This window comes from Enhydra lutris, unplaced genomic scaffold, assembly GCF_002288905.1.
Source record: "Enhydra lutris kenyoni isolate GAN:26980312 unplaced genomic scaffold, ASM228890v2 scaffoldscaffold2, whole genome shotgun sequence".
NCBI lineage: Eukaryota > Metazoa > Chordata > Mammalia > Carnivora > Mustelidae > Enhydra > Enhydra lutris.
Window position 1 is genome coordinate 72,930,901 of NW_019154086.1, and position 22,840 is coordinate 72,953,740.

At 34.5% G+C, this 22,840-nt stretch overlaps 1 protein-coding gene across 1 annotated transcript in view; it reads right to left on the bottom strand.

The window, feature by feature from the left end:
* Positions 1-22,840, bottom strand: part of LOC111148166 (EPH receptor A3) — a 378,938-nt gene that overhangs the window by 48,068 nt on the left and 308,030 nt on the right. Inside the window, exons 8-11 of the mRNA XM_022504614.1 lie at positions 17,533-17,635; positions 16,745-16,812; positions 11,498-11,623; positions 5,006-5,191 (exon numbers count right to left, since the gene is read on the bottom strand). Coding sequence (XP_022360322.1) covers positions 5,006-5,191; positions 11,498-11,623; positions 16,745-16,812; positions 17,533-17,635 — 483 coding nt within the window. The remainder of the gene's footprint in view (positions 1-5,005; positions 5,192-11,497; positions 11,624-16,744; positions 16,813-17,532; positions 17,636-22,840) is intronic.

Here is a 22,840-nt window from a genome sequence, read left to right on the forward strand (position 1 = left end):
TACAATGTTGTAGGTTTTTTTGTTTTGTTTTGTTTGTTTTATGATTTTTTACATATATTTATCAGACATACATATTTCCATGTAGGATGTGCTGAGAAAAATTTTTTAAAGTAAAATGTTTATTTTCTGTATCTATCGAGATTAACTTTTTCTTTTCTATCTACGTTGTGAATTTCTAGAATGATTTTGGAATTCTTGGAATAAACTAAACTTGAGCATTATATAGTATCTTTTTGATAAAATTATTAACTATGGCTTTATAATTATTCCAATGTTACTGAATTTTTGTTCACACATTGCAGTTTTTTTCTCCCTCTGAAAATATTCTCGTATGATTTGGTGTCAAGATATACTCAGCCTCATGAGTTAGGGATATTTCTTTTTCTCACTTTTTGCAAGAATTTGTGTATGATTAGAATTATACAGACAGTTATTAAACAAGTGTATAATTATAGTTCTTCCTTTAGGAGAGTTATTGTATATTTAAAAATTTAAAAAATTGATCTTTGGGCAGATGTAAGTCATGCTCTAACAAATGTTGTTAAGTTGCATTTAACCTTTCAAAAATATCATAAACCTATCTAAATGGGGAAAACACACAAAAACAAATTCTTTTTAAAATTCAAATGTGGCCAATTCAACCAAAAAATATAAATGGTCAATGTTGAAGAAATAAGGAAAATTCTTAAATGTGTAAAAATTGCATTCCCTGTCTTATATTTTCTCCAATATATTTGAAAGATTTTCCTAATTTCATTGTTGTGGACACTTGGATAGAGATGGTCTCAACTCCTTTCTCAAATTAGTCATGAATGCAAGAGAACTAGTGTCATCAGAGTTTATTCTAACAAACTATTTCTATAAATTATTAATAAAATAAATATAAGATGTATAGTCTATTTTGAATATTACAGTACCCTTGAGACAAGTGCAGAAGAACACTTTCAGAGAGAAGCAAACAGGACATAGCAAGAAATTGGCATGGGCACCATAGAATGACATTTTATTTCAGCAATATTTTTATCATATGTGCAGGAGATAGAAAGGTGCAAATAAATGACTAAGACTTTGCTGTAAAGTGAACACTTATATCTATAGAAATGTTTTAATTATGAGAAACTGTCCTAATGTTCTGCTTACTGTATTCCTTAATGATGTAAAGTTACAGTTACACCAATTATTATTATTTTTTCAAATTTTCAGAAAATAATCCCTCCCAAATACCAGCAAAACCACATCAACCTTATCTAATATAATTCCTTCTATTTCACTAGGTAAAAAATGGCCAAGGTGGGTCTTCTTGAAGTATGAACATCATTTGACTAATGGTGTGATGGCAGAAATATCAAACATTTGCTAAAAACAAGTTCCATCTTTTTGAACTTCAACTAAAATTGATAACACATGTTAGTACCAAGTTCTGAGCAGAGACTGTGCCCCCAGCTTTCTGCTACTTTGAAGATCAGAGACTCTCTCACCTTCTCTTGTTTAAGACCATCAAGCTCAAAACTTACTATAATTGTTCAATTCAAATAACTGGAAATATAATGACTGAATAAAGGGCTTTCTCTAAATGACTTGAAAATGATACTTTATAACAGATGTAGTGTTTCAAACATATAATTAATAGAAATATTGAGAAGAATTATTATTGAGCAAAACAAAAGGAATTGCTTTCAAGAATTTTTCTTTTCTATACAGCGAAGATTAATTGATAAATTCTCAAACTTACCAGGAGTAATAATTTAGATTTTCATAGCTCTATTTCACTTAATAAAATATATTCCTATATAATCTTACTTGACCTTTAAGGTATCCGGAAATAGTGAAGTAGAACTACTATTTTGAATCACAAGGGAAGAAACTGAGTCTCTGTGAGTGCTTTGATTTGCCACAGGACTCACAACCAGTTGGGTTGAGTCAAAACTTGAACTCTGACCCTCTAATTCTTAATCCAGATACTGATATAATTGGTTTTCTTCTTTAAACGCAATTTTGTTTATTAAATTATAAGCTTTGCATCACTCGTGTGCATGTGTGTGTGTGTGTGTGTGTGTGTGTGTGTGTATTTATGAACTTTGCAATTAGATTGTTTTAGCAGTCATATATTCCCAGGAAACAAAGAAAATAATAGCAGTGAATGAATAGCTTCTGGTGACAAAATTGCCTTATTTATATGTTAAATGAAACATATTAACTTCATTTTAAGGCATTTCTATTTCCTCTCAGATGTTATAGGGTACCAGACTTAGAGCTTTTAAATATGTCAGAAGTTCAAAATCTAATCTAGGTCTGCTACTCTATTATGTTTGCACTATACAAGATGACTGGGATCTATATATAGTCAAATTTGGCAACCTCTTACATGCTTATTTGACCAGGGAGATTTATCAAATTTAGAACTTTCACCCCAAGAATAAGGCAGTTGTAATTCACATTAGAATGTTATAAAATCAGACTTCAATAAAGCATTTAATATGTAATACCTATGATTTTAAAAATATTTTTTCCTTAATACATTCTTTTTTTGCAGTTTGGTCTTGGGTATTGTTTTATGGATTTCTTTGTCAGCTGGCCATAATTAATATTTGATTATTTCATTTTTATATTTAAAGAAAACCTGCCATAATGATTACGGTTTAATGTTGCTCATCATTCAGTGAATGAATTTATAGGTAACAGCTAGCAAAATCTAACAGGTCATTTTCAATAATTTATTAACACTGGAAACCAAAAGTCAACTTACAGTTGATAAAATATAAGAGCCTATCAATAAACAAATTTAAATCTAATATTTATTTTGATAGTCACTTTTATCTCATTCTTTATTAAGTATAGGTGTTGGAGAAATTAGGTGATAGATAATTCTGCCCATGCTAAAATATGATGATGTTTTCCATCACTCCCTGCCTGACACAAGCAGTTATACAGTTGCACTTCCTTGAAGCATGCGTTCAATTTAATGAACCAACACCAAAGAAAGACCTATAGGTAGAAGATATTGCTCCTTTTTCCATTCAATCAATCAATATTTTTTAATTCCTTAACATTGGTAAGTTAAGAACCTAGTATGATCCAGTTTCTATTTTTATCACTCCTTAAAAATAACATCGACTCTTTCCCTTTATGAGAGTTCACATTTTGTTTTAGGTATTAAGGGTTATTAATTCTTTCCAGAAAATTTTTTAAGCTTGAGGGATTTCTTGCTATGATCAAATTATTAGAGAAATTTAAAAAAATCAAGATGTAAAAGAAGAAGTAGAATACAAAATGAAAATTAGAAACTCATTTTTGTCCATTGTTAGGGACAAGAGGTAAAACCAACAGATCAAGTTTCCAATGCTATCTCCAGGAATTTCTATTTAGATAAGGTGCTTGCTCTTTACAGGTATCATTTGTTCAAATGCAATGGAATTATTGTATCTAATTCACAGAGTAGTGATAATAATGAAATGACATCCATAGTACAATGTTGGCATACAATAGTCAACTCATAAAGAAAACCTTATGAAAAAAATCTTATGAAAATTAAGTTAAAAGAAAAATGGCCATACAAGTACAAATGAGTTTCCTCCCCAAGGGATGTGCTCGAGATCTGAAGGACAACCACTTGGTGAGGATGATATAAAGGGGAATAAATGGCTAATTGATTATTAAAATCCCAGTGAGACATAATTCTTAATTCTATAGGCATTAAGTAGTATGGTCTTGCCCTGGAGGAACAAAGGATTTGAACATTTTCCCAATCTTACTACTACTAGCAATGTTTTTATTATTAATTTAAAAAATAGTTTAAAAATGCTCTTCATCGGAAAATATTTCAGAGTTACTACTAGTATGGCCTAATATTTAGGAGTACAAAGGGAAACATGCTTCTTATCATACTTAATATGGGCTTACAGTTTATGGTTTAGTTCTACATTACTCAACTCAGTTCTTAATTCCATTTATAATATAAGAAAACTCCAAAGGAAATCAAAGTACATTTCAATTACACCATGCTCTTGTGAGAAAGGAACTGCCTTTTAAGTCACACTAAGATGAGAATAGGTATTAGTGCCATTTGGAAAGTGCTCCATGTAATGTTAAAGAAAAATATCATCGTGAAAAATATAATGTATAATGTCTGTTGGTAACCATAGAATATGTAAATGTGGTGCCAATGAATTATCCCCTAAAGGATGCCAAATTTCCTGTCATATGTTGTCTTTTGCTCTAGGTAGTTTGCTGCCAGTTTAGCTTATTCTTCATCCTGTGCTCTAAAATCTTGAGGAAAAAAAAAAAATCCTAGAGCATTCTCAAGAGGTTTTCATTGGTACTGGAGCCAAAAATCACATACCTGCCTCACGGGATTCCTTTTGCGTCTGGCTGGAGAAACTATCATGGAAATAAGTTCAGATCTCTATCATGGGCAGTGAGCCAGAATTTCCCCAGACCAGTCAAAAATCCATCTGGGACTCTAGATTAGAATTATTTGAAATCCACAGAGAACCAGGAAAAGGCCTAGGGTCTAATGTGATCCCAATCTTTACAGCTCAGAAGCAGTCCCCAAACTCCCATAATTTTCCTAAAATCAAGGGAGTAAAGATTTAGAAATTTAACTGAAACTGGTGAACAGTAAAAGAAAAGGCAGCTAGCTGGGAGTTCCCAGCAATTCCTGTCAAAATTGAGTCACTGTTTTTTCTTGTTACTCTACATAACAGAGAATTCTCCACAATTCACTTCTTAACTGTCTTTTCATCAGTATGTCTTAATACAGACCAATTTTTTTTAGCTCCTATATTTTTCCAATTTTTAAAGATCTAGAATAGCACTTTCAATATAAAACTACTTAAATTATCTTCGCTCTTTTGTCAAAGAAAGACATGTTAACCCCAAATAGTCTTTCTGTTAAGACTGACTGATTTAAAAAAAAAATCAAAAATCGAAATTCTTTAATGATTGAGTTTAGTTTTAAATAACCTCTGCTCAACACAGGCAAAGTCTGTCTTTTGACTTGACTTACTCTTAGTAACAACTCCCTCTAGTCGAATGATGTTGGGATGGTCAAACTGTCCCATAATGCTTGCTTCTCCCAGGAAGTCTCTCCTCTGCTTTTCTGTGTAGCCCACCTTCAGGGTTTTGATGGCCACTGAAATCTCTTTTTTTGAAGGAAGCTTTAAGCGACCACTGCACACTTCTCCAAATTCACCTGTTAGAAGAACAGAACCACAACAAAAGGTAATGAATTATATAATAAAAAGGTATCAGTAAAGAGTAATTCTTTCCCCTCAATAATCCCATTCAAAATATTTACACCTTTGACCCACAAGATGTACGCTGTAGGCTTTCAACTTGTTTCAGAAGACGGTAATCAGAGACTCCCTAAGAAACCTCAGGGCATCCACACCCTATGGAAAATGGACCTTGTAAGTGGCCTCATACATTTTCAAGTACCACATTGTGATAATAAAATATGAAAGAACCAAAGGAAAGTTGAACGCTATATCTAATAGGGTTTTAACTCCTTATTCTCATAGCTACCATTTCCTGAGGTTGATCAGCAGACCAACACAGATATTATGGGTTGAGCAATGGATTAAATTTCAGATGTTTCCAGCCATTCTGTCATTACTAAGAGAATCAGTTTAGTGATATACTCAGACTCTCTGAAAATGAGAACAGAAGCATCTGCTACTAATTCATTTTATTGGAGTATTGGCATGTCGCATTACTGACATACTAGTTGTAAAATTCTCTGAGCTTCTGGAAGGAAGAAGAAAATACTAGTATCAAAAAAAGGTAATAATCTTTTCTATAGAATCACTATAAATATTCTCTTTGATTCAATATCTCCAATAAAAAAACCTTGTCTTAAATGCATGATTAATCCAGAATTTACTAAATATGGAGTGTTGCTGACTTTTAAATAGTCTAAGCCAACTAATATAAAACTGCCTAGAAATAGTTGTGGTGCTAACTTCATATATATTGTTATTGAGAAGATTTACCCATAACTCTTTCATCATATTTTGAGCTTACTGAGAGCAGACATTCTTTACATTCATTTCTCTGACCCACTGCTTGCCATGGTAATTGCCACAAAATAGTGCCACCCATAGAACGTTTCTTGTTCATAGAGGAAATCCTAATATTATGTGGATTTGTACAATACCTTAAAATGTGTTTTCTTTTTAAATATCAAATGAGAGATTTTTCTGAAAAGGTTTAATTACATTGTTAGGGTACTATGGAATGGAAGAGCATTCTTGGTCCAACCTTCTCACTGTGAGTTTTTGTACAAGCTCCATGTCCCATGGCTCAGCCAGAGAAAAGCTGTCAAGAAGTGAGATGTTTCTTTCCTATATTTTGTTCAAACAAGTGGTTCAACCCACAAAAGCAGCAGGTTATCCTATTGATTTACCAGCTGCATTACTAGGAGCGGCTTGCTTCTCTCCAGGAAGCTCTAAACTCCCCCAGATTTGACCCTTTCTCAGGAATCCAGTTTCCAAACTGGTGGTTTTTGGAATCTGTTTCCAAAACAATGACTTATGCTGTAACTGGTCAAATTCATTTAACGTCCAAAAGCAGTTACTTATACATTTTTTAATACATACCCATCAATTGGCAAGAGTGTGACAAGACACATTGAAAAACACAGAGTTATAATACTAAATAAGATAGATCTCATTTCTTCCCTTTGAGGGAGTATAGAGAAGATAGCAGTATCTGTAGCTAGAGTGTTCTTCCAGATTACAGGGAGAATCGGGGCAGAATTTGAGAACATTCATTGACTTTTTGAAATCCAAAGTAGAATATGTCATTATAGAGTGTATTTGGGGGAGAAGTTACGATGCAAAGTAAACCATTGTTAGAATATGTAAGCATGAGTAAAGGCTGCAGGGAGTGGCTCAATGGTCTACCTTCTGCTCAGGTCATGATCTTGGGTTTCTGGGATCCAGCCCTGAGTTGGGCTCCCTGCCCCATGGGGAGTCTGCTGCTTCTCCTTCTGCACCCCTCCTTGTGCACACACATGTGCTCTCTCTTTTGCGTGCACGTACACACAGAAATATATACATATACATATATATATACATAAGTATATATATATATATAAAGAATTAGCATTCCTTTCATGATACTGGATTATTAGAACATTTCCAGAGATCTCCAGTTCATGTTGTGTAAACATTAATTTTGAGTAAACCATAAAGAATCATCCACAATAAGCTTTAATTTTCTCTAAGTTCTGCCATCATCATAAGCCAATATGCTGTAATGCATCGTTTTAAATTTTGATGTTATCATCACTTATTCTAGGCAATAAATCACTTGTCAACAGATTGCAGGACAGACAGTACAGAACTGTGGACAGAGTATGGATTCTAGGGTCTAATTGCCTTGGTAACCTCTTAGCCATGTTATTTTAAGCAAGCATCTTAACCTCTCTGTTCTTTTGTCTCCTGTCTGTAACTTGGGAACACCAACTGTGTCTAACTCATAAGGTGTTTGTGCAAATAAAGGAATGAATATTATGTAAAGACACATAGTAAGTATCATCTATGTGTTGGTCACTATTTTCTTTTCTGAGTTCAGACCCACCTTAAGAAAGATAAATTACCTATCTCTAAAAAGTTAGATCAAATTGAAGCACAAATATAAAAATGCTTTTTAAACTGTCAAATTCTGTATTGATGTGTGAATAGGTGGTTGTGATGATGATGGTGGTAGCAAGGTTAATGTCACCTTGGACAAGTATTAGTGAAGGACAGCATTTTGTGAGAGTACCTCACTGGAACCATCAGAGGAAGAGTTTGAATTTCAAGTTGGTCAATTAGAGTTCCTTTCTTTCTTCTCAATGGGATAGCCAACATATGTAAATGTTTATCTACCTCCAAAATTCAGAAAAGGATGTTTCAGTAATGGTAATTAAAAAAAAAAACCAAATTTTGAAATGTGATTGTTTCACCATACAAATACCAGAAATGGTCACCAATATATTTTACTAAACATAGAAATATAAAATATTAATTCAGTTCTCTTTATATTAACTTAAACAACAGTGTTGGAAAAATTAATAAAGATTGGCCAAACCCAAGGCTGGATTTTACATGGTCTTATTCAATTAACTTTGAGCCTATTAAAAAACAAAAACAAAAACAAAAAAAAAACTAGATCCTGTCATTCCCATCATTTCTAGGTGAAAGTGCAACTACAAGAAGATCCTTGGAAGTCATTGCTTGATTTTTTAAATCCAGTAAGTGCAGCAGTTTTTATTTGTCCTTTGAAATAAAGGATATAAGATACACAGTGCAAAATTGCTCAAAATAAAATTTCTTACACTTGTGTCATTTAAAATAGAAGAAAAAAATCTACTTGTGTTTAAGTAGAATGACACTCTGCCTTAGCTTCAAAATCCACTCTCTTTCTACTGTTTTAACAAGAGAAGCATAATAAAAATATATATGGAACAATGTGGATGTGTCAGGTAAGCAATGTGTAAGAATTATCTCAATCCTCACACAAATGTTAGATGAAGGTATTACTGTCATTATTAGTGTCTAGTATGAACTTTGAAATTGGAAAGTACAACATTCAAATTTTGGTTTTCAATTAATAACTATGTGACTATAGGTCATTCAGATTTTTAGCTCTTGTTTCCTCATCTGGTGAAATGGAGACGATGCCTACCCAAATGGCTAATAAAATTAAATACCATGTGAATGTCTAGTAGAATGGGAATTAAATGAACATAGTCTACTTTTAGAAATTTTCAGTATTTAATTTTTGAAATAATGGTTGGATGGAGGAATAAAACTGGAAATTTGAGTCATCCTGAATTCCAATATTAAAAAAATTACTACTTTGAGTAAGTCAATTTGTGGTTCAATTTTAATTCTGTTATTTGCAATATGGGCATAATTCTTCTAATTAGCCAAAGTATAAATAAAAGTTTCCATTATACCTATTTCTTTTTATAATATATCCTACAGAAAAGTAGAGAATTAGCTCACATATGTAGAGTCTTTCTGCATATTTAATTGACTGAGAAAGTTCTGTCTTTGACTGAAAGATTCAGTCCTGTAGCAATTGGAAGATAAATGCTAATTGGTTTAGCATAATTATTAAATTTTTATCAACAATATTACTTTTAAAAATTTAAAAGGATATAGGAAATGAGTAAGTGTATAAATGAAAGAAGGCTGGCCAGGAATACATTGTTATTGAAGTTGTGGTGGAAATGGGTACTATTATACTATATTCTCCATTTTATTATTATATAATTTCATCTACTTTTGTAGATAGTTTACATTTTTCAAAACAAAATTTTAAGAAAAATTGATAGCTTTCAAAATCTCCATCTACTATTCTGTCTTGGTGATGACAAACCCTTGAAAGGCAAATCAAAACAGACTAGAATTGGCTGGATTCAATATTATACTGCAATCTTCCAGGAGAAGTGTAATCGACCTTGAAGATATACTTGTTTGCAAACAAAGCAGGCACAGTATTATTGCCCTGAATGTGGCAAATAAGGATATTGGCTACAAAAACCTGAAAATGGGGCATATGTCTATTTTTTTACAAATATGTTTGAAGAGAGAAATGAAATAAGATGTTTGTTCTGATCTTTAATGAGTGTCGGGGATTATTAAGTGAGTTAGTATAAGTAGCATTTCTTCATTTATCAGATACCATTTTTATTTTTTTAAAGATTTTATTTATTTACTTGACAGACAGAGATCACAAGTAGGCAAAGAGGCAGGCAGAGAGAGGGAGGAGGAAGAAGGCTCCCCTCGGAGCAGAGAGCCCAATGTGGGGCTCCATCCCAGGACCCTGGGATCATGACCTGAGCCGAAGGCAGAGGCTTTAACCCACTTAGCCATCCAGGTGCCCCATCAGATACCATTTTTAATGTGTTTTGTCTCCCACCACTCTGTTCTAGATATCTGGCATTATCAATAACATTGACATATTTAATTTTATTAATGCAGAGAGTCCCAAAGTTCAAGGTCCTGATGTGTTTGTCTGGTTTTCTGGACACTGGCTGAGCCTAAATGGGTTTCTCCTCCTCACATCGGTTGAGTGTGCAAAGTCTTTATGCTACCTATGCCCCTGAGGTTTCCATGCTGGGGAACAGTGCACTCTTGTGGGACATTAATACCAGCACGACAAAAAGCCCCCATGTCACAGAGAAGTTTACAAAGCAGAACTGCACAAATGAAAGAGAGTAATCAATATATATTTGTTCCAACTGCATTCACAGATATACGATGAGTGTGTATATTCTTAAGTCTGAGATTGTGGAAAAGGAAGCACATACTCTATTCTCCTTTTATCAATTGCTAGTTCCATATTTTAATATTACCTGCTCATGTGAGTTTTAGGAAAATAAAATATGAATAAAGTTGGAGGAGAAGATTTAGTAAATTATCGTTTTATTTAGATAATATGAATTACTCAGACTGTCCTGTTTGAATAGCAAACGCCGCTAGAATTCTAAACACTGCTTTCATGTACAGAAAGAGAAACAGAGAAATTATATGCACATCTGTGTAAAGAAGCATCAGTCATATATATAGTACTTGCCGAAAACATGATTCGATGTGTTATGTATAATTCAATGAGTTAATTTCTCAATCTTTCTATTTCCTACATCAACTTTCCATTTGTTTTCAAAACAATATTGACTAATGAGATGATGGAATGAAACTACTGTACAATATTTATTTTTACTTTTAAGTAGTAGTTTTTATTCAACTGCACACTGCGTGTTTGTATATGTCCATATGTTAATGTGTAATTGTGAAAATATCGTTATTTTGTAAGTATAATTTTTATTGGAAATATGAATCTGCTATTAACAATCCATAGGTGTTTGTTAATGGATCTATGATTGACTAGATTCATGATTAGAATGAAGAGATGTCTATATGAAAGCAAGCTTCAACGCAAATGAATTAAGACTATACAAAGTTACAGGCAAATATTAAAATGAACCATTTAAACTGTTCACTCAAAAATAGTTTTGAATAAATTTGAATAAAATGTGTCATTTATGATTTTATTTTGTGTTGTCTCTTTTTTTAATTCTGAAGAGGATTCTAAAATTACCTTTTTTACAAAATCAAAATTTTCACCTCGTGAGCTTGTTTAAAGTAAGATACTTTCATCCTGTTATCCCATTTTCAGCCAAATAGGCTTTGTGACACATGATCAGCACAGCCCGGGGAGGACTGAGCTCTTGCGGCTGCCGGCTCTGAAATTCAATAAATAAAAAGCTGGCCATGGTCTGTGAGTCTGTAAGTCTGGCACCTTTGAAATCATTACATTCTGTTAAATGCTCCTTCATTTATTTATTGCCTGCCTTTGATCATGAAATCAGGGGAAAAATGTCCCTTTTCATAGCAATATAACTTAGGCTTGAGAACTTGAGTGATCTCAGACAGCATTCTTATTCATAGTTGTAAACTTGTAATTAACACAGGGTTGGGGGTGGGATTATTTTGGTGGTTACCTGCTCCAACAACTTTGTCAATGGATATGTTGGTGGCATCCAACTCCTTAGCAAACTCGTGAACTGCTTGGGTAGGGTCTTCGTATGTATGTGGGTCAACGTAAGTCCTGAGACCCGGAAGTTTTACTGTTTAAGGGAAGGAAGAAAGGCATTATTATAGCTAGATTTATTTAAATTTTACTGATGCAATTACATAATCACATTATCAGTGGAAAAAAATCCCCATTACAAAGAAGTACACCCACTTTAGTTTATTCTCAGGTTATCATGGCAATTGGCAGACAGAGAAGTTGGACTAAGTATTGAACCACTTAAGAAACAAAGTTTCCCATAATGAAACAAAAGAGGAAACACAATGAACTTTCTCTAGAAAAGCATTAGAAGGAAAATGAACTTTCAAAAAGCAGAATCTCAAGGAGAGGATGGTTCAGGATTGAGTAGACCCAGTAATTATTACCAGAAGCATGAGTGAATGAACACCATCACACTATTACACATTTATGATTCTACAAAGCATGCAGTAAACAGATATTTATAACAAGGCCACATCTGACAATAAATCAAAGTTTGTGAAATAATTTCATAAGGTGGAATGGCAGCTATAATTACAGACAAATTAATTAAAGAATATAAAACATCATGGTTTTGTCTGACACTATTCTCCTTTTAGTAACATTCACAATCAAAATTTCACATTGCAATTGTAGGTCTTCTTAAACCTGTGAGGATATGTATATATAATGTGAGTATTATATGCATGTACTATTACACGCATGTACAATTAACTGAAATCTTATTGTATAGTTTTTCAACATAGTTAAGGACAATATAGATTCTCTGTAAGTTTAATAATGGTTCTAAGAAGCTAAATTCCAAACATAAATTACATTTATACTTTATTATATATAAACCTCCTTCATCATATATGCATTTATTTAATTATTCTGAAGGCAAAATTTTTTGTGATGATCTATAATTAAAATAGCATGGATGGAAGATTCAGGAGAATCATTTTGGATCTGATTTAATATTAATGAGATTTCTATCATTTGGAAAAATAAGTCACATTAGAAAAAATTTGGAATATTCAATAAACTAATTTTCTCTAAATTAAAACTATTTTTTTCTCTTTTGAGTAAGCTGTATGCCCAATGTGGGGCTTGAACTCACAGCCCTGAGTTGTGAGTCACAGGCTCTACCAGCTGAGACAGCCAGGCACCCCCTAAAACTAAATTTTTAAAAAGGGAGAATAGGCTCTATTAAAGTACACAAACATGCTCTAACATTAAAGAATATTGTGTATGTACTAATATGATGGATTTTTACTTTTAATTTTGGTAACATTGGTAAAAAAATATTAGTAACATTGTTTTAGCAAGGGGCAGGGATGACAAACAGTGATATATTTTTTCATTTATCACACTATATTATCAAAAGATTTTTTTAATACTAAAGTAACAAAATCAGATGTTACCCTTTCCGGTTTAATTTTTTATTGAAAGTCTTAATGACAAATGCAACTGAACATTCTGTGATGACCAAAGACTTCTTCGACTCCATTTTGGACTTTGCATGAAATGGGTACAACGACTGAAGACCGCAATTATTCTGGAAAGCCTTCAGCTCAATGGACATTAGGCCAACAGGTCTAGCATTTCATAGTGTGGGCTGAGAAAGAATTAGTTCATTGACCTATAGGACATCTTTATAAATGGCATGGTTACACCACATAATAATTTATGTTCCTGCAAAGTATCCATAAAAGTTTTGAGTAATGAAATAGAAGCATACAAAAAATTGGATTATAAAAATAAATGGTGGTTAGGGAGTAAAAAATCAGTTGTCCTCAGCTATGTCTTCAGATGATTTTGAGACTATAGAGTGGGTTTGGGAGAGTTGGAAAACAAATGGAGAAGAAAGGCTAACACTCGTCCTACTCAAGCCTGTGTTGACAGGAGCGCCACCACAGTGCCGCCTCTCCATCCTGAGGCCAAGTGCCGATATTTCGAGAAGACATATCTAGGGAGTTACATCCACAGAAATGGGGAAGCGACAAGTCCTTTGCTCTGGCTTGGGCAAATTGTGGAGTAAAATAGCTTTTGAAGGTAAGAACTGCTACTTTTGAAGCTTTTCTACTTTGAACAGCTCAGCAAAAAGAATAAATGAGGTTCCAGAGAAAGAAGGCTCTTGAAAACTTGCTATTCAGGCGCCTGGCACGAGTGCCTGTTATGTGGTTAAGGTCCAAAAAATGAGAGAGACTATTTGTCGTTATAAGTATTTTCATGTTAAGAATGTTCATTCACAATTATTAATGTGATTGAGGTTTCTAGAGACAGAATTTGGGCTCAGAAGTGTCCAGTCCTTTTGAGCTCCCAGATCAGTTTGCAAGCTTCTGCCATTATTGAAAACATTATTGCTTCCTATCAAAACAGATGGCTGAGCCACTCTTTAGGACAGTGGTCTTCTATAGTTTATTATTACACTAAACCTATTTCAATATTATCAGTATCAAAACACTTTACCCTTAAAACAAGGAAACAGATTAAGGAAAGCTCTCATACTTTTCTTGCTTAGGTTTAGGAAACCAGTAAAATAACTGTAGACTTACATAAAAAGTCAGGAAATAAAATGTGTCAAAATCTTTTCATGAAGTCAATTTGGTTACATTTTAATGAAGGCTTGCCTCAAAGTTTGGCTAGGCTATAGGATCATTCTGTTTTGATTTATCGCTAGTAGATTGTAAGGTAAAGAACTAGTAAGGTAAGGAAATTAAGTATTACTTTTCAAGGAAAAAGAAACATTTTTAAAGATAAGGTAAAAATCATGTTTTTCCCCCAAAATGAAAATTTTTCTTGTGAACAATTACAAATGTTTTACTTTGCTCACCTCAAGGAAATGAAGTTGGAAGCAATTTACTATCATCAGAATTTGCAAAGACCATAATAAAATGAGCTATCAGGAGCAAAGCCACAAACATTTTAAATAAGCATTGGTTTTAAACAGCCTTGAAAGTGTGCTTAGAGTTACCTCTCATACCCGGCAGCCGTAGGGTAATACATGTATTACTAAATAATCTGAAAATTCAATATCGTTTCCAACTAAAATCAATCAAACTCGTTTCAATGAAGTAAAATCATATACATTGCTTTTTTTATCCACACAAAATTTGGGGAACAATACAAATATAAAAATACACACATCCCCAAATAAAATAGCCTGTTCACTGTGGGAGTTTTGGCTGCTGACTTTTAACTGCTGACCCTAGAGGTTCCAGGAATCAGGTGATACAGGATACAAGGCACATAATCCCTTCACACCAATAATTAAGGGCAACATACAGAGTAGCTGGGCTGTGTCAAGAAAACCAGATAATAAACACATGCACACGTGTTAAGCTGCACTACTTTACAGCTCATTCTGTGCAAACACAATAATTTACATTTCCATTTTACCAGCATGAGTTGCCCTAAGGATAGCAAAAAATAAAAAGACCTAGCCAGAGAGGGCAAGGGGACAGGATCTTAGGAGGTGAAACACATTTCTTTCCTTTTGAAGCAATATTATAGGATTTGTAACAAGGCTGGAGGGAATAGTTCATAGCTAGAGCTTTTTAAAGTAATACCAAATAAGTGGTCTGAAATAAACCAGCTGTAGCATTAAGACGCAGAAAGTTTATGACATGCACATAAGTTACCTTATGCCCTTATAGCTCGGATAAAATGCATTTCTTTTTTGTTTGTCTGTCATAAGAATATTGTGCATTTGAAGAAAATTAAAGTCTCAACCAACTCCCCCAGAAAAACCAACAGCTAAAACAGACTGGAGTGATAGAGGAACCTGTTTACAGTTGGGTTACAGAAATTTATCATTGTTCCAAATTCATGAGATTTACAATTCTGATATAAAAAAGTATGGTTTTGCTCTAAAGACAATATTTACATTGACTATCTAACCCAAATTAAGAACAACTTAATCCACAGGAATGTAACTGCTCTAATTTATGCATGGTGACTGGGACTCTGTGTTTTTGGGGATGATGAAAAAAGCTAGACAAGTATCCTGTAATTTGCTCATTCATTCTTTTACGACTTCTGAGTTGGTAACCTAACTAATCTGAAATGATGAAGTGAGGCTACTAGGAAGGTACTACTTTGGCTTTTGTGAATTATTCTGTAAGGACTACAATGAGATGGAGAAAACAGAAAATGTTCTCTGTAAACTCTGTTACGGTGTTCACATTACATCAATTTACATTTTGGAAGACTTTTTTTTTGTTTGTTTGTTTGCAAGCCACTGTATGCCCCCTGCATGTTAACTACAGGTAATCAAGCTTTTACTTGAGTTATAACTAGAGCTATAATTTTTAGATGCAAAGCCACTGACTGATATGAAGTATGATGCTGAATCGACAATAATTTTACAAGGCAACGGTGAAACTCCAAAGAGAGTAATGCATACAAGACCACATTAGTAATATTGAGATTATTTGAGAGCACATAAATCTATACTGATTTCCATAAGAACATTCCCTTTGAGTCCACTGATTAGTAATTGCCACATTAAACTGAGCCATAGTTTGGAAAATCAAAACACCTGGGATGATTTATTTTGCCAGAAGAAGAAGAAGAAGAAGAAAAAGAGTCTTCTTATTAGATATAAACACTTCATTTCCTAAAAGAAAGTATTTCTTTTAGAAAATATTAAAAAGACACTAAACTGATTGGTATTAAAATATGAGGGAAAAGTGTAGGATTTCCTACCAGTTGGATATCGTATAACTCCAAAATATAGTTTATTTTAAAGGCTCTCTCCTGGTTGGTTGACAAAACAGAGTAAGGCATTTCACATAAACAGAGGTTGTTTATATTTATTTGGGAGTTAGGAAAAGGAAAAGGTTCCTATTTAGATTTTAGCAAAGGACAAGAAATGAGGAAATTGAAGATACGCTTTGCCTTTCAGCTACGCAGAGCTGCCTATAGACCACGCTCCACATCCTATGCATTATCTGGATAGAAACCACAGGTTATCCTTCCCTTTAGCTTAAGTATGCTGAAATGTGACCATGTAAAAATTACTTAATGCGGAGCCATGAATTTCCTTCTCCATTTAAAATTAATTTAATTTGCTCAATTCTTTCATAGAACTACTTTTGCATTCTCTTTGTGGGGAAGTTATCCAATTACAAATCAATAACTGGGAAAACTGAAATGGTAAAAACCAAAGCACCAAAACAGCTTAGGAACTTACAATGTCCATTCCCGAAATGAAGTCTTTTTTCATCTGCATTGTGTTTTGACTTGTTATAGCCACAGAACCTGGAGGTTAAGTCAAGGGAAGAGAACACAGAAAGAAAATATACTTAAAGCAATTATCTATGCGCAGAATGTGCAAAGCACAAAAAAGTAAAGCATTTTCCTCAAACAATTAAATGCTTTAGTGAAAGTTTAATGACTTCATATTTTCTAAATCCTTTATAGAAAGCCTCTTTCTCTAGGGACTCTGGAAAGCTGCCTAATGAGGAGATACATAGAGCTGATTCCCCACTGGGCAGACCCCTTCAGCTCAGTTTTTATAATAGCCTTAGAAAGTGTTTATAGTTTTTTTTTTTTTTTTTTTTTTTTTTTTTAAACAACTGCTGTTAGAATGAATGAAGGGTAAAGTCTCCATTGTTAGTGATTAGCACTATGCTGTGTTACTAGTGTTCTGGGTGAGAAAGTGGCAGGGAAATCTGGGGCGTATTTGAAGAGTGAGAGGATAATTGGAAAAAGAAAGTAAAAACTACAAGTGAGGTCAAGAGAGAGAGGAGAAGTGGAATGTGTTGAAGAGTGGGGCAGGAATTTAATGGAGGAAAGAAAAATCAAAACTAAAGATGGAGAAAGAAAAGAAAGGGAGGAGACGAAAGATCTAGATCTAAGTGGAGACATGCTTATTTGTTAAAATACTTCATGGACCACAACCTTTGGATTTTAGTGGTCACTGAGGGGAGCAGGCAAAGCAATAATGAAAGTAAGTGGTAAAAGAGCCCGTGAACTCACCTCCCGATCAAGACGTAGGTGACGACCGTGAGCAGGATAATCGCCACCGCCGCTGAAATGGCAATCATCACTACTTGGCTGTTTTCCCCAGAAATGGAGAAAGCTGTGAGGTAGAGGAGAAAAATAAGAAAAGGCCAGGCATTAACACACCAAACTAACATTTGCACAGAAAAACCATATTTACACTGGTTTTACCTGAAATATGGCTTACTGCTTAAGACAGTGTAGACAGAACTCTTCATTTCGTGTAAAAAAAAAAATAGATATTTCTTACAATGGTGCTTGAAATTTCTAATCAATAAGATAAAGTATTCTGTTTCAATGGCAACAATCAAACACACCTTGAGTGCCTAGCGTGTGAAATATCCTGGGCTGGTTTTGTCTATCCTCACTACAGAGAAACTCACTGGATAAACCAAAAGTTACCAGAGGCACATAGAGAACAGGTAAGAGTTCCAGGAACAAAATGATAAAAACAATCTAATCAAGCTTGTTTAGCCTCCAATATCTAGAGTTATTTAAATGTTTTACAACACATGCCACCAACAAATTGTTCTTCTCCCTGTATTTCCTACCTTTGTGAATGGCCCATTACTCACTCACTCACCTAGATGAGGTGTTGGCAAAAAAGGCCCAGGGATCAAACCTGGCCTGCCACCAATTTTTGTAAAGCCCAGGAGTTCACATTATTTTTATATATTTTTTAATGGTTGTAAAAAGTTAAAGGAAGATTTCTTGACACGTAAAAATTATATAAAATTCAAGTTTTGGTGCATAAGTAAAATTGCTTTGGAACACAACCACATTCAATTGTGTACTGTCTTTGGCCACTTTCATGTTACAATAGCCAAGTTGAGTAGGAACAACAGAGACTATACACACAAAACCTGACATATTTATTATCTGTCCCTTTACAGAATAAGCTTACTGACCCTTGAGCTAGACCAATGCTTCTCTAACTTCAGTGTTCATTCAAACCACTTGGGAATCTTTTGGAAAAGTTGTTTCTGATCCAGTTGGTCTAGAATGGGGACCAAGACTGTACTTTTCTTGTGAGCTCACAGTGATGCTGATGCTGCTGACCCAGTCAACATTTTGAATAGCAAAGATGTAGATCATAAACATGAAGTCATCTTGTCTTTTCCCTTTTCTGATCACTCAATATCCAATTAATTACCAAACTCTTTGAGTGTTTTAGTTTATGTCTTCATTTCTTTTCTGGATTACAATTAGAAATTCCTAATTGGTCTCTATTTACATGGCCATCAGTGTATTCCTTCTAAACCATGATTTTGACCATGTCATTCTCCTGCATAAAAGTTTTGCAGGGCTCTCCATCACTTTTAAGATAAAATGCAAATTCCATACCAGAGCAGGTAAAGCCACTTAAGATCCTAGTCCTTGTCTCTACCCCCAGCCTCAGCTACTAACAAACTCCATAAGCATCCTGATCTCTAGACCTTCTAAAAATATGCTCCGCTCCTGGAACAACCCCTTTCACATGCTCATATTTTAACATATATTACTCTTGTAATAAATGTGGGTGCACAAATGAATGAGGGATGTATCAAAACAGCTTAGATGACAGAGTTTGATTATTTGAATACCCTCTCCTCTCCAGAAGCCAGTATCAGATGTTCAGCCTCATCAACATCTAACTTTTGGAAGGTTTTCTGGAAAATAACGCTGCTTTAGGAACAGCTAAATGATACAAATGAAGAGACATGGCAGATAGGCTATGAGAAGTTTCCTCAGCATCTGAAAAAAAGAGCTCCAAGTGCGGCAGGATGGCATCCTCGTAATATAAACTGCTTCAAGCACTTTATTCTTTACTACCAGCAAACTGTTGTTTACACCACTGTGGCAGTCATGGGAGTGCCTGCTTCGATCTCTCCGCTGCCAAGCCTGCAGTGGCAGACAGCCTCCAGCTGCTGTGCCTTCAGGACCCACCGCAGCCTCCATGCACGGGCCATGCTCCCCTCCATGACTAACCACCCTAGGGGACCAGAGCCAGGCCCTCCCTGCTCAGTGCAGGACTCCTCAACAGCAGTCTTCATTCTGGGGCTCCCCATGGGCTTGTGAGACCCTCCGAGCTGCACTGCTGTCTGAGGCTCCTCCTTCTCCATGCTTCTCTTTCCCTCCAGCTCTTCACAGACAGCTGACCTACATCCCAGCCGGAGGTGCTGCTTGACCACTTCTGCTCTTCCCGCCTGTTCCCCCTACCTGCATCTCCCCCTATAAAGCTATTGTAATTCCATCTTCACATCTGCCTCCCAGAAGACCTGGACTGATACATCCCCATGCATGGGACATTGATCTGTGATTAGTTTGCAAAATAACTTAACCTAGTGATTCAATAATGCTCCGTAAACCTATAATAATAACTCGATCGCATGCTTTCCATTTTGTACCCTGTAATAACTTATAAAGCCCAGCAAGTTCTACATTCTCTGTACATTTTAGCCAGTTGATAAAATAAAGGTCAGTGAAACTGGGAGGGGAAACATGATAGAAGGAAGAGGACTTCTCGATTTCTTTTTCTGTCACAGGCAGTAGAACATCTCTGCAATTTCCTCTAGCTCTAAATAGCTATGAATCCTGGAGACTATCTAAAGCACATAATCAAACTGATCGTTTTTGCTGGTGAAATTAGCAAACACTTTAATGAGTAATATTGACTAAATGCATAACAGAGTTGTCCAATGACTTTATGTGGCATGCTGCTAAACATTGATATCTATTATGTGTCTTAGAAACTCATTTTGAATATTTAATCCCACAAGCAAACTGCTTCTCCTGTTTCTAGCTAGGCTCTGCCCATTTTACTATAGCCTATACATACTGCCAGCTTCCTCTCCCTAAAGCGGCTGGTTAGGAGCTCGTTCTTATGAACCAGAATGCCTGAATTTGCACTTATTTGTTGTGTGACATAATATCTCATTGTTGTGAGGATTAAATGGGATTAAATGGGCTAATGCAGTTAAAACACTTAAAACAGTGCCAAAGCACGTAGTAAGTGCTTAATAAATGTTACATATTTTTATTATTTCATTTCCTCAGTGAAAAACTGGCAAAAAGTGCTGTGGATTCCGTGTCTGCCCACTGAGGGTTTCTAGACAGTTGACTGTGTTTCCAAGCATGCCACAGTTTCATACTCTTCGTCCTTCTTGCTTTGGAGATGTTGCCTTGGCTCTAGGGATGCTTCTTTACTCCTATAATCTCTACCACTTCAACATTACATATATATACATATTTAATTAATTAATATGTACATATATAAATAATATATTAATAAATATATTTTTAATATGCAATCACAGCACTGGATCAGTACTCCAAAACTTGAAGATTGTAGGGTTATTGACCCCACTTATTGGCTATACAACCTGAGAAAAAACCATATAAACTCTGTGTCCTAGGCCACATAAAAAGGAAATAATAGTATTTGAATAGCTTACAGAACAGGACCAGATAAAATGACTTATAAGAATGCGTAATATATTATCACATAAATACAGGGTTCTAGTATCAGACCCGTAATTTACCAATGGTATGGTTTTGGAAAACTTGCTTAAACCTCCCTATTTCTCAGTTTCCTCATCGGTAAGAGGAAGATGATAATCATTGTAAAAAGTAAGACATTTTAACCAAGCTCAAAAAATATTATCTAAATTCCAGGTAAAGATATACTTTGTTCTATTGAAAATTATGTATATGTGTTATGAATGAGAACTTTTCATATAATTTTTAAAAATAAAAACTAGAAAAATTAAAAAAATAAAAAGTACAATAAATAGCAAATTGTTAAAAGAAATCCAACATGAGACTTTATATATATAATATATATAAATATTACATAATATATAAATATCAATATATAACAATTAAGACTCTTAAGTTCTTAGAATTTTAAGAAGATATCATTTTGATTAAAAAAAATAGAAACTTAGGGGTACCTGGGTGGCTCAGTTGGTTAAGTATCTGATTCTTGGTTTTGGCTCAGGGCATGATCTCAGGGTCATGAGATCGAGCCCCACATCAGGCTCCACACTCACTGGGGAGTCTGCTTGAAGATTCTCTCACTCTGCCCTTACCCCCATTCTCTCTCTCTCTCAAATAAATCTTAAAAAAAAAAAATAGAAAGTTGATTTTTGTCTTTTTTTCCCCGGCTAAGACAAAAAATACTTTTTTTTCCTCATCTATATTTAAAGGCTGGAATAATTCTATGCTGAAGCAGCAAGAGTAAATTGATTTTTTTTTTCTTTAAATCAAACTGAGGGGAGACTGGGTGACTCAGTCAGTGAAGTGTCTGCCTTCAGCTGAAGACATGATCCAGGGTCCTGCAACTGGCTCCCTGCTGAGCAGGGAGTCAGCTTCCCCCACTCTCTCTGCTCCTGCTCCTGCTCGTGCTTTCTCTCAGGCTCTCTTTTTTGCTCTCTCTCTCTTAAGCAAATAAATTAAATCTTTAAAAATAAATAAATAAATAAATCAAGCTGCTCAACTCAAAGATTTTTATAAATGAGGAGGAGGTGTTAAAAAGCTCATCTTTTCCTTATCTTCTCTTCAACTGCTCTATCAATCAGTGGAAGTATTGCAAATATAAAACTTATCTGGCAAAACCCCAAGACCCTATAGTTTTCAAATGGGATTATTTCTTCAACCTCAGACACTGAAGCCTCAGAAGTGGTTCATGCAGAAGGCCACCCCAGCAATATCTGTAGTAAATCTGGAGTCACATTCATGTATTGGAATTTGTTGTTCCCTTTGCATATTTACATAGCAGATAGAGTTAAGTGCTGATTAAGAACTTGCATGTGTGGAACATAATGAAGGTTTATCTAATGGTGATCTGACCCTCCTGTCCCTCAATATGCCTAAGTTCTACTATAGGGATATAATGAACATTTGTTTCTTTCTCTTCCTGGGATTTGTGATCTTTCTTGGTAAAGCAAATGTAGATTTTGTTGTTGTTCACTTAAATATCATTTAAAAGTTTGATAGAAAAATTCAATTTGTAATCATTTCAGAACAAGAAACTTTTCTGCAGTGACCCTGGCAGGCTCAGTTGGTGGAGCACGCAACTCTTGATCTCAGGGCTGTGAGTTCAAGCCTCTTGTTGGGTGTAGAGATTATTTGAAAATGAAATCTTAAAAAAAAAAAAAAGAAAAAGGAAAAAGAAACTTGTTTTGCACTACTTAAACATTAACAAAAAGATTTATAACTACTAAAGTCAAATTGCAATTAAACTTTTTTATTGTGTCACCTAAAATTTTAAATTTGTTTTTAAAACTTGTTCAGATGTACTTTT